General features: G+C 56.3%; 2 protein-coding genes across 2 annotated transcripts in view; one reads left to right on the plus strand and one right to left on the minus strand.

The window, feature by feature from the left end:
• TSPAN31 (tetraspanin 31) overlaps nucleotides 1–289 on the minus strand; it is a 10,502-nt gene extending 10,213 nt beyond the window's left edge. Inside the window, exon 1 of the mRNA XM_008593531.1 lies at nucleotides 215–289. The gene's annotated coding sequence lies outside the window, so the exon portion shown is untranslated. The remainder of the gene's footprint in view (nucleotides 1–214) is intronic.
• AGAP2 (ArfGAP with GTPase domain, ankyrin repeat and PH domain 2) overlaps nucleotides 170–11,752 on the plus strand; it is a 12,933-nt gene continuing 1,350 nt past the window's right edge. The window contains exons 1-19 of the mRNA XM_008593540.1: nucleotides 170–1,340; nucleotides 3,012–3,070; nucleotides 3,732–3,819; nucleotides 4,007–4,092; nucleotides 4,257–4,404; nucleotides 5,467–5,601; nucleotides 6,080–6,189; nucleotides 6,623–6,781; nucleotides 7,072–7,158; nucleotides 7,243–7,347; nucleotides 7,787–7,949; nucleotides 8,105–8,224; nucleotides 9,087–9,215; nucleotides 10,149–10,208; nucleotides 10,435–10,583; nucleotides 10,686–10,776; nucleotides 10,914–11,136; nucleotides 11,266–11,521; nucleotides 11,700–11,751. Coding sequence (XP_008591762.1) covers nucleotides 170–1,340; nucleotides 3,012–3,070; nucleotides 3,732–3,819; nucleotides 4,007–4,092; nucleotides 4,257–4,404; nucleotides 5,467–5,601; nucleotides 6,080–6,189; nucleotides 6,623–6,781; nucleotides 7,072–7,158; nucleotides 7,243–7,347; nucleotides 7,787–7,949; nucleotides 8,105–8,224; nucleotides 9,087–9,215; nucleotides 10,149–10,208; nucleotides 10,435–10,583; nucleotides 10,686–10,776; nucleotides 10,914–11,136; nucleotides 11,266–11,521; nucleotides 11,700–11,751 — 3,391 coding nt within the window. The remainder of the gene's footprint in view (nucleotides 1,341–3,011; nucleotides 3,071–3,731; nucleotides 3,820–4,006; nucleotides 4,093–4,256; nucleotides 4,405–5,466; nucleotides 5,602–6,079; nucleotides 6,190–6,622; nucleotides 6,782–7,071; nucleotides 7,159–7,242; nucleotides 7,348–7,786; nucleotides 7,950–8,104; nucleotides 8,225–9,086; nucleotides 9,216–10,148; nucleotides 10,209–10,434; nucleotides 10,584–10,685; nucleotides 10,777–10,913; nucleotides 11,137–11,265; nucleotides 11,522–11,699; nucleotide 11,752) is intronic.

Genomic DNA, 11,752 nt, shown 5'->3' on the forward strand with positions numbered 1-11,752 from the left:
GGGGGCGCAGGCGGAGGCGGCGGAGGCGGCGGCGACAGGGGAGCCGGGCCGGGGGCTCAGCGGGGTCTGGGGGCTGGGGGCAGCGAGCAGGGCGGCCCCATGGCCGGGCCCCCCTGAGGCCGTCAGGGGGAGTCCCCTCCCCTCCCCAGCTCGGGGGTCTCCGGGCCCCATGAGCCGGGGCGCGGGCGCGCTTCAGCGCCGGACAACGACCTACCTCATCTCGCTGACCCTGGTAAAGCTCGAGTCGGTGCCTCCGCCGCCGCCTTCTCCGTCTGCGGCCGCAGCTGGCGCCCCGGCGGCCAGAGGCTCTGAGACCGGGGATCCTGGCAGCCCCCGAGGCGCGGAGGAGCCGGGCAAGAAGCGGCACGAGCGTCTCTTCCACCGGCAGGATGCGCTGTGGATCAGCACCAGCAGCGCGGGCGCAGGGGGCGCGGAGCCCCCCGCCCTGTCCCCGGCTCCAGCCAGTCCGGCCCGCCCCATCTCCCCAGCTCCAGGCCGCCGTCTCTCCCTCTGGGCCGCCCCTCCAGGACCCCAGCTCTCCGGGGGGCTGAGCCCCGACCCCAAGCCCGGGGGCGCCCCCACCTCATCCCGGCGCCCCCTACTCAGCAGCCCTAGCTGGGGGGGCCCGGAACCCGAAGGCCGGGCAGGCGGCGGCGTCCCCGGCTCTTCCTCCCCACACCCTGGCACCGGCAGTCGGAGGCTAAAGGTGGCACCTCCTCCGCCGGCTCCCAAGCCTTGCAAGACCGTGACGACGAGTGGAGCCAAAGCCGGCGGTGGCAAGGGCGCGGGTAGCCGCCTGTCATGGCCGGAAAGCGAGGGCAAGCCCAGGGTCAAGGGGTCAAAGAGCAGCGCTGGAACTGGAGCTTCTGCCTCTGCTGCTGCCGCCACCGCCGGCGTTGCCGGGGTTGGGGGCGCTGCATCCGCGACCTCTGGTGGGGTCGGGGCTGGGGCCGCAGCCCGAGGGAAGCTGTCCCCTCGGAAAGGCAAGAGTAAGACCTTGGACAACAGTGATTTGCACCCAGGACCGCCTGCCGGTTCTCCTCCTCCACTAACCGTCCCAGCAACCCCAGCTCCAGCCGCTGCTGTCCCGGCCGCCTCCGCGCAGCCCCCCGGGCCTGCACCTCCAATCACTCTGGAGCCTCCAGCTCCGGGGCTGAAAAGGGGCCGGGAGGGGGGCCGAGCTTCGACTCGTGACCGCAAGATGCTCAAGTTTATCAGCGGCATCTTCACCAAAAGCACAGGGGGGCCTCCTGGCTCCGGACCCCTTCCCGGACCCCCAGGCCTGTCTTCTGGCAGCGGGTCCAGGGAGCTGCTGGGCGCAGAGCTCCGCGCCTCCCCTAGTGAGTAGGGTCAGGGCCTAAGAACAGGGAGGGGTGGGCACCTGGAATGCTTAACTTGGGACGGGGGAGCGATGTGCAGGAAACTAGGGAAGATTTTCTCCTGGGTGGGCAGTTGAACCAGGCTCACTCCTCTGCCAAGGACTGGGGCAAAGCATAGGAGGTCCTGAAGAGGGGTGAGTAGCTACATTGTGCGACATGCGAGATGACTTGATTTCGGAGGGACTTAGAGAGCCTCAGAGCTTCCTGGGAAAATAATGCCCTTGCTCAGAGTGACTGTGGGAAATTCTTCCCAGAGAAGCCCCAGGCCCCACTTTCAGCCTAAGCCGGACTCTGGGAGCATGGAAACACGGCTTTGCCATATTTAGAGGGACGTTGTAGGTGAAGAGGATGAGGATGCCTCAGTTTCCCCTGAGCACGTGGGGCAGGTGGCATGACAGTGACCTTGCAGGCAGCTCCTCGCCAGGGACAGGTCTTCCCCAGGGCTGAGAGCAGGCTAGGGATGTTTTCCGTGCATTGAAGGCGGCTTGGGCTGTACGCGAGTGCGCGGGGGCTGGAACGTGCTGAATATTTAAAAGTGAAGTGAGAGGGGCGGATAGGAAGCCTCACTTCTCCCACTGCCCACCCCCGCCCAAGAATGGTGCTGAAACCCGTCAGAGGCTCAACCCGGAGTGAATCGGGGGCGAAAATGCCGCAACGGCAATTCTTACCCCCGCAGAGTTGGGAGGCGGTATGGGGAAGGGAGAGTTTTTGCTTTTGTTTTTGTTTTTGTTTTTCCCTGAGGGGTGTCTTTATTTATTTATGTATTTATGTATTTATTTACTGGAGGAGATAGGCAGGGGACTCTTGGTTCGGCTCACAGTCCCCGAGGGGAGGGCGGGTCCGGGAGCGGGGGCGGCCCCCGGGGTTTGGCTCCGGAGCGGGCGGGAGCAGATGGCTCCGGATCCCAGAGTTCCCGCCGCAGCTGCGGCGCTCCGGGAACGTCCGGCAGTGTCAGGCGCGGGGGCTGGAGCCGGCGGGCAGAAGGAGCATCCTTTCCCCCAGGCCTGTGGTTTCTCTCGGCCAGGGGATGGAGCCCTTCCCCACAGCTCTTTTGGAGGGCGCTTGCGGGGGTACGGGAGCGGCAGACATAGGAAAATCCAAGCTCTATCCCTTGGATTGTGGGGAGGGGTCAGGGCCATCGTGCTGTTGACCTTGGAAAAGGGAAGGGAAAGCCCTCACCTCATTTCTCTCCTGTGAAATGGAGATTGAGGAAGACCCACTCCCGTCCACGTCCCAGCACCTCCTCCCAGGGTCTGCCTTGGGAATCCCGTAGGTTAAGGAGGAGCCTCTCTTCTATTCTTCCAGAGGGGAGAAGCCGACACTGTCAGAACCTTGGTCTCCTGGTCTGGGGCAGAGACCCAGGTTCGGGGATGTGTTTTAAGGGAGATGCCAACTGAAGTATTTTTGTCTTGCTAGCTCCGTTGCTAAGCAACCACTGAGCGGCAGCAACAGCTGTGGGGAGAGCGGCTGGGATGGGGAGGACTGGGGACCTCTCTCAAACCTATGTGTTCCACACACCTTTCCAGTGCAGGCAGGGTCCTGGGGGTTAAGAGAAGCCACGAAGGGAGGAAGAGTGCTGTGGGTTGAGAGGGCCTTAGAGCCTCTCCTCTTACTGCCCTTCTCCCATTACAGAGGCTGTGGTCAATAGCCAGGAATGGACTTTGAGCCGCTCCATTCCTGAACTGCGCCTGGTAGGTATCCAGTCCGCCTGCCTGCAGGGAAGGCTAAGTCCCCATCCACTGCTCTCAGCTCTCTCTCTTCACCTCTCCCCTTCCCTCTGTGTCTGTGGCTCTGTCTCTCTCTGTGAGAATGGGGAGTCGTTTTCCACCTCTCCTGAGAGTCTACTTTCACAGCACCATTCTCACAACTTTTTCTTCTCTAGTCTTTATGATCCCGTCCTCCTTTTCCTGTTTGTCCGTGGTCCTCTTCCAGGCTTCTCATTTCTAGCATCTGCTTTTGGCCCTGCACGTTCTATTACCTCGAATTGGGTACAACTTTCCAACTAGTGCCTAGGCTGTGACATGCCACGCACACACGCGCGCGCGCGCGCGCACACACACACACACACACACACACACACACATCAAGTATGTTTCCTAAACAGCACAACACGAAAAAATTGGTACTGAATTGCTGACATTCTTCAGCTTGTAGTCCACTTCAAGCTTGGGATCATTTCTTACCACATTCATGCTCTGATCCTCCTGACCGTTCTATCCTGACTGGCTATCATCCAGGCCCTGTAGGACCCTACTTGGATGACTGAACTCTTTGGATTCTCTGGAGTGTCCAGAGCCCAGCATCCTGCCTCCTCTTAATTCTCACAATCTCTGCCCCACAACCTTACCTCAGGGTGTGCTGGGTGACACCAGGAGTGGGAAGTCATCGCTCATCCACCGATTCCTGACTGGTTCATACCAGGTGCTGGAGAAGACAGAGAGTAAGTTCCCAGTAGGCACAGTAAGCTAAGGATTGGGGTCAGGGATCCAGATGAAAGATCAATATAGGACAAAGGGAGGTATGGAAACTAGGAGGAAGGATGAGGCCACAATTGCTAAAATGGAGTATGGGGAGGTTTGGTGACCTGCCACCTCTGACCTATTATCCCTTCCAACTCTTCTGGACAGGTGAGCAGTATAAGAAAGAGATGTTGGTGGATGGACAGACCCATCTGGTGCTAATCCGAGAGGAAGCTGGGGCACCTGATGCCAAGGTGAGGGGTGGAGGTGTTCGGGGGGGTAGTCTGGTTGGGGTCAGCACTGGCCAAGGAAGAGGGCTGTGCTTCCACAGGTCTCCCTCTGGATAGTGTCCAGAGGAGTGGACCTGTCTAACTCTCCACTTGCTTCCTCCCCCTTCCCCACCCCACCCCCCCGCAAGTTCTCAGGCTGGGCAGATGCTGTGATCTTCGTTTTCAGCCTGGAGGATGAGAATAGTTTCCAGGCTGTGAGCCGACTCCATGGGCAGCTGAGCTCCCTTCGTGGGGAAGGACGAGGAGGCCTGGCCCTGGCACTGGTAGGGACACAAGGTAAGGAGGTGTTGGGGAAGCACTGTTTTCAGAGGCAGTCCTGACGAGGCCACTGGGGTATTGCCCAACAGGGGTGAGAGCTTGGTAGGGTATGGGAATGGCCACTTGGATTCTAGTTACCCTCTGGAGGGAGCATGGTCTCCAAATAAGGGAGTCATGAAACCAAACACAAACTTGCCAAGGTCTGAGCAGAGAAAAGGAGACCTCCGGGGAGAAAAGGACAGCTATAGTAGTCATCTCCATTCCTCTCCTGAGATGTCACCTACTTTGTGTTCTCATACTGCCATTTCCCAGTGCGACCACCATGAAATGCACAGAAAAACCTCAAGTCCTAGTGTGAATAGAAAGCCTTTTCCATCTTCACCTTGGAACAGTTGGGTCAGGCTAACACCTTTTAGAAGAACTTATCTAAAAACAAAGAGAAAACACAAAGGAAATGATGGAGAAAACAAGAGGGCAGAAATCCTTTTAGTTCTCAAAGTAGTGACTCAGAGGCTCTCAGACTCTCCACCAGGGCAAGGAAGAGCTTTTTCTGTACCCACTGTGTCAAGCTGGCAGGACTTTCTGTGTGCATGCCTGTTCTGCAGGTGCCTGCCTCCACCTGTTGCTTGCCTCCTGGTTTCTCACTGCAGAGCAAGCAGTTCACCTGTTACCCATGGACACCTAACCTTTTCCTAGATCACACACTGGGTGTTCTTTCTGCCACTCAGTTCAGTGTTCAATGGATTTTCAGGGCAGGGTGATTTTCACTCATGAGTCTCAGACATTTCAGGCCTTGTCAGAAAGCTCCACTCATCTCTGGAGTATTCTTTGAACACACACAGAGCTCACCCAGCCTGCTATGCAGCTGGGCATGTGAGCTGGATCCAGCATTCAGAAAGGGCTTATACCCTCCCATTACACTCCTGCAGCTCCCCAAGCTACTCTCCAAGTCACAGGAGGGGTGTTTTCTCCCACCCTGTCCCTAGTGGGCCCAGCCAAGGTTGCAGCACAAGAGAAAGAGAATCATAAAAAGTGGGAAAGGGTCCCTCTTTCAATCCTGCCCCCTTTCTGTCCCCTCAGACAGAATCAGTGCTTCTTCTCCCCGGGTGGTGGGTGATGCTCGTGCCAGGGCTCTGTGCTCAGACATGAAACGCTGCAGCTACTATGAGACTTGTGCAACGTATGGACTCAATGTGGATCGGGTCTTCCAGGAGGGTGAGTGTGATGATCCCCAGCATATGTGGGAAGCAAGGAGCTAGGGGCCTGGGATATTCTTATAGGGCAGGCATCCAGGCCTCTCTCTGTGAGTGACAGGAAATTAACCTCTGTGAGATCAGAGATCAGAGAGGCTAGAGAAGGTTTGCTTAATAGTCACAAGGTCTTTTTGGGGTAGAGGAGCTGGCAAGACCACAAATGGCACAAAGGCCACAGTGACAAGGAAGTTGGGGCACATGTTATCTCCTGTGGATTTCTCAAAGATGGGCATGGGGGCCAACCCGTGGCTCACTTGGGAGAGTGCGGTGCTGATAACACCAAGGCCACAGGTTCAGATCCCTATAACACCAAGTCAAGGGTTAAGATCCCCTTACCAGTCATCTTAAAAAAAAAAAAAAAAAAAAAAAAAGATGGGCATCGAAGGGTGGTCTTGGGTATCTGACCTACTCATGCCCTCTCCCTTACTCTCTCCCCTCAGTTGCCCAAAAGGTGGTGACCTTGCGCAAACAGCAACAGCTTCTGGCTGCCTGCAAGTCCCTGCCCAGCTCCCCAAGCCACTCAGCTGCTTCCACCCCTGTAGCTGGGCAGGTGAGTTGGGGTTTCAGAGTCCACAGAGAGGCTGGTAAGATGCAGAGGAGGGGCTGGGGATCCAAGGACAGGTACAGAGTACCCAAGTAGGTTGGGGGAATGGGGGCAGATGGAAATGGTAGTGACATTATTTGTAGAAAGAGCATTGGACTGGAAATCAACCAGGTTTGAGACACTGTTTACGATGTCCTTGAGCAAGTCACCTAACCTCCCAAGGTTATCAGGACGATTGCATGGCATAGTACTTGTGAAGCCAATCTTTGCAAAATTTAAAGCACTGGAACAATTCTAGTGAGGATTTTTATTATTAATGACAATATAAACACATGGTGATGAGACCAAGGAATGTCTCAGACTCCTCATAACTAGATGTAAGTGTGGCTTGATGGGATAGGGGCATCTCAGCTCTGCTGACTCCTCCACATGCCCACAGGCTAGTAACGGGGGCCATACTAGCGACTACTCTTCTTCCCTCCCGTCCTCACCCAATGTTGGTCACCGGGAGCTCCGAGCTGAGGCAGCTGCAGTGGCTGGATTGAGCACCCCAGGGTCCCTGCACCGGGCAGCCAAGCGCAGGACCAGCCTTTTTGCGGTATTAGACATGCTGACCACCCTATCCTCCTGTCCCTTGATATCTGTCTTCCCTAGTCCCTAGAACGTTCTATTGGGCCCTTCATCTGTCTTCCCCATCCTTCCATCAGTGTATCCTTCTATCCATCCTCTAATTGATTCCAATAACTATTCCAGAATCGTCGAGGTAGTGACTCTGTCTGTCTTCCCTAGTCCCTAGAACGTTCTATTGGGCCCTTCATCTGTCTTCCCCATCCTTCCATCAGTGTATACTTCTATCCATCCTCTAATTGATTCCAATAACTATTCCAGAATCGTCGAGGTAGTGACTCTGAGAAGCGGAGCTTGGACAGTCGGGGAGAGACCACAGGGAGTGGGCGAGCCATCCCCATCAAACAGGTGAGTGGTCCAGGAGCTGGAGGCAGGCTGGTGGCAGCTGACCTTACCTGGCTTTTCTCCCACATGTGTCTTTCCATACTCCAGAGCTTCCTACTAAAGCGAAGTGGCAATTCCTTGAACAAAGAATGGAAGAAGAAATATGTGACCCTGTCCAGTAATGGCTTCCTACTCTACCACCCCAGCATTAACGTGAGTGGCACAGACTGGGCCACACTGACCAGCTTTGGGTTCCCTTCCAGCTCTACCTGTCTGTGCCTCTGCCTGACAAGCACTAGCAACATTTCTGGGAACTCTAGTCCTGTTCTTTTAAGTTTAGCAGGCATGTGTTTAAAGCTCATCATGTGCCCATGCTGGGACGTAAAGGTAAATACATCTCCCTGGGAACTTGCAGTTTAGTGGGAGAGCAGCCAGGAAGGGCCTCTCCTTGGCCTGCCATTCAGGGAATGCTTTATGGAAGGGACAATGCTGGGCTGAGTCTGATGGGCCCATCCCCTAGAAGCTCACCCCAACCCAGTCAGGTCCCATGGCCCCCTCTCCAGTTTCTCTCCATCCCATACTAGTGATTGCTTCCCACCACAACCAAGGACCCCAACCTTCCCTACACTCTCGACCCCTTTACTGCCTCCAGGATTACATCCATAGTACACATGGCAAGGAGATGGACTTGCTACGAACAACAGTCAAAGTCCCGGGCAAGCGTCCCCCAAGGGCCATCTCTGCTTTTGGCCCGTCGGCCAGCATCAATGGGCTGGTCAAGGACATGAGCACTGTCCAGATGGGTGAAGGCCCTGGTAAGTGGGGCCAAGGCTGGAAAAAAAGGAAGGGCAAGAGGGAAGTGGGGGATGGCACTGCATAGCTGGAAGGTGAGTGATAAAGAGGGACCATATAAGGAATGGGACCGAGAGACATAGAGGCTTACTGAGGTTTTGTCTTCCCTTTCCGACAGAAGCCACTACTCCCATGCCAAGCCCAAGCCCCAGCCCCAGTTCCCTGCAGCCACCACCAGACCAGACATCCAAGCACCTGCTGAAGCCAGACCGAAATTTGGCCCGAGCCCTCAGCACCGGTTAGTGAGGACCACCCTCCATCCACTGTCTTTCAGATCCAAATGGGATGTGGGTGGGAAATGAAATCAGGGCAGAGGCTGGAATACATGCATGAATGAGCACACGCAGCATCTACTGGGTGCCAGGCACCAAGCTCAACCATGCTGTGCCTGTCATAATGGTTAAGACAAGTGGGCTCTAGAGTCAAACTGACTGAGCTCCATTCCTGGCTTGCCTTGTGAGTGAGCAAGTTACTTGACCTCTCCATGCCTCATTTTCCTCATCTGTAAAATGGAAATAATAGTTTCTACCTCAGAGGGTTGCTCTGAAGCTTAAAAAAACTGAGAACATTGTCCAGCACATAGTCAGCCATCAGTGTTTGGAATGTTTAGCAGTGTGTGTGTGTACCTACTGTATATGTATACATGCACACGTATTTCCAAACATTCCAAACATATGTATAGATACATATTTATATGTATGTTTACATATATGCATTTGTGTGGAATGTTTGTGAATATATATTATATATTTTTGAATAGCAAGTGTCATTGTAATGAATGATCCTCACAAAAATCTTGTCAGGTCAAGATTATTATCCCCATTTTAGGGATGAAGAGGCTGAGGCTCAGAAGATTAAGTGGGCTTGATTAAGGTCTCAAGGCTAGTAAGTGGCAGAGCCAGGATCTGAGCACAGGTCTGACTCTAAACCACTCATCTGCCCACCTCCCCAGGAATGACCAAAGGGGATCTCCTGGAGAGGGACAGCCTAGAAGGGGCATCCTAAAATGTCAAAGCTAGTTCAGGGGAGGAGACAGGCTATGGAGAAATCAGGAAATCTGTGGAGGGGGCAACTGAGGCAGCTGTGTCCTCCTCCCTAAGACTGTACCCCATCTGGAGATCTGAGCCCCCTGAGTCGGGAACCTCCTCCTTCTCCCATGGTAAAGAAGCAGAGGAGGAAAAAATTGACAACACCATCCAAGACTGAAGGCTCAGCTGGGCAGGCTGAAGGTGAGGCGCTAGTGGGCACTTCCACTCCCGTCCTGGACCCTTGTCCCCAATATCAGATCCCTGGCCTAGCTCCTGCAGCAGGAGGAAAAGTGCCTGAGCTGAGTGCTTGACTGTCATTACCACTGCACATAATTTAGTGAACAAATGGATAGACATTCCCTAGTCCCTGTCCTTCCCCTGTTCCCCAGCCAATGCCTTTTTCCCCAGTAGTCTTCAGCCCCTGTTCTCAATGACACCCAGAATTCTAGCTCCTACTCCTTTTCATAATGACCTTCTAGTTCCTGTTCCTGCCCTCAACTCCACATATCACCCCAGTCCTTGCACCCAGAAGCCCACCTGACTCCCAGGGGCTCAGCCCCTGACCTCAGTGTCCTCTATTGATTTCCCAGCTCCTGGACCCTGTGACCACCCAGCCCCTGCTCCCAGTAAATTTTGGTGATTGCAACACTCCCCCAACAACTCTTGACCACAGTGATCCCAATTTGAGTCTCCCAGTGATTGCCAGCCCCAACCCGAAGGCCCTGGTGACTCTTCTGAGCCCCAGGGCCCTCTCATCCCAGCCCTGTGACCTAGCTTCTGTCCCCTTCCCCCTTGTTCACTCAGCTCCTGACCCTCCCTCCCCCTTCCAGAGACTGGGTTCTTCTCTGGTCATAACTCACCCCCCACCACCCCTGCTCTCTGCCAGGGGGCTCAGACCCAGGTTCCAGATCTGCCTCCTCTCATGGCTCTTGGCTTCCGCTCCACTCTGCTCTGGGGCCACTGACTTTAGTTCTGCTTTCTCTCCCCATCTGTCTGTCCTGCTTTGTCTCTGGCACTCTCTGTCACTATCTCTCTCCATTTCTCCATCCACCTCTCTTTTTCTCCTCCTTTCTTGGTCTCTTTCTCTGTTCTGCAATCCATTCTATCTCTATTACCTCCGCTTCGGGAAACCAGCCAAGCGCAAAATGTGGAAACTAAAATCCTTTGGTAGTTTAAGAAATATTTATAAAGCAGGTAACAAGTGGGGATCCTGGAGGGGCGCTCGGCTGGGGTGCAGAGGGGTGGGGGTGCCCCTGCCTTCCCCTGCATGTGCTCGGGCTTCCTGCTCTACCCCACCCCCTGCTTCCCCTACCCCACTGCCCCACTCCCAGGGGCTTGGGATGGATGTCATGGAGGACGGGTCTGGGGAAGGCAGCCCCTGCCTGAACTCTGTCCCTCATGAACTCATCCCCTCACCCAGAGGAAAACTTCGAGTTCCTGATCGTGTCCAGCACTGGTCAGACATGGCACTTTGAGGCAGCCAGTTTTGAGGAGCGGGACGCCTGGGTCCAGGCCATTGAGAGTCAGATCCTAGCCAGTCTGCAATGCTGTGAGAGCAGCAAAGTCAAGGTAAGGGTTTGGAGGAGGGGTGGGTGGGAGGAGAGCAGAGGTGTCAGAGGAGACAGGGGGAGATGCTCAGAGAGTCCCTGCTAACCCCAACCCTCCCTGCAGCTGCGCACAGACAGTCAAAGTGAAGCTGTGGCCATCCAGGCCATCCGGAACGCCAAGGGGAACTCTATTTGTGTGGACTGCGGGGCCCCCAGTGAGTGCAAGGGGACAGCTGAGGGGCCTGGGAGGTGGTATGGCGGGCTAGGTAGGAAGTGTGGGTCGCTGGAGGGGGTAAATGTTGGGGTGCCCATGCTGCCTGGCCAGGAGCCGACCTGTGCACTCTGTCCGCAGACCCCACGTGGGCCAGCTTGAACCTGGGCGCACTCATCTGTATCGAGTGTTCTGGCATCCACCGGAACCTAGGCACACACCTGTCCCGCGTTCGCTCGCTGGACTTGGACGACTGGCCGCGGGAGCTGACCCTGGTGCTGACGGCCATTGGCAACGACATGGCCAACCGCGTGTGGGAGAGCGACACGCGAGGCCGCGCCAAACCCACGCGGGACTCTTCGCGGTAAGTGTGAGGGAACAGAGCGGGGGGCGGTGCTGAGTACGTGCGGCTCCTGAGTGGGTCCCTTGTGCAGGGGTAGAGCTCCTGGTTAGAGGTCCCTAGAGCCTTTCCCGTTGGTCCCTGGTCTTGCAGGGAGGAGCGTGAGTCGTGGATTCGCGCCAAGTATGAGCAGCTGCTGTTCCTGGCGCCGCTGGGCACCACCGAAGAGCCGCTAGGCCGCCAGCTGTGGGCCGCGGTGCAGGCCCAGGACGTGGCCACCGTTCTCCTGCTTCTGGCCCATGCGCGACACGGACCGCTGGACACCAGCGTAGAGGACCCGCAGCTCCGCTCCCCACTTCACCTCGCGGCTGAGCTCGCCCACGTCGTCATCACGCAACTGCTGCTGTGGGTACGTGAGTGGGGGTAGGTAAAAGGGTCTTTGAGGCTCCGTCTGGGAAAAAGCCTGGCACGGGAGAGCCCGGTATTCCTACAGGAACCCCGGGAGAGGGCTGGGCATCTCGGGGAGGCCGCGTGCGGGCGGGGGCCCCGCGGGGACGCGCGGTCACGCGGCTGTTTCCGCCCTCCAGTACGGCGCGGACGTGGCGGCCCGCGACGCGCAGGGTCGCACGGCGCTGTTCTA

Source organism: Galeopterus variegatus, unplaced genomic scaffold, assembly GCF_000696425.1.
Source record: "Galeopterus variegatus unplaced genomic scaffold, G_variegatus-3.0.2 Scaffold9308, whole genome shotgun sequence".
NCBI lineage: Eukaryota > Metazoa > Chordata > Mammalia > Dermoptera > Cynocephalidae > Galeopterus > Galeopterus variegatus.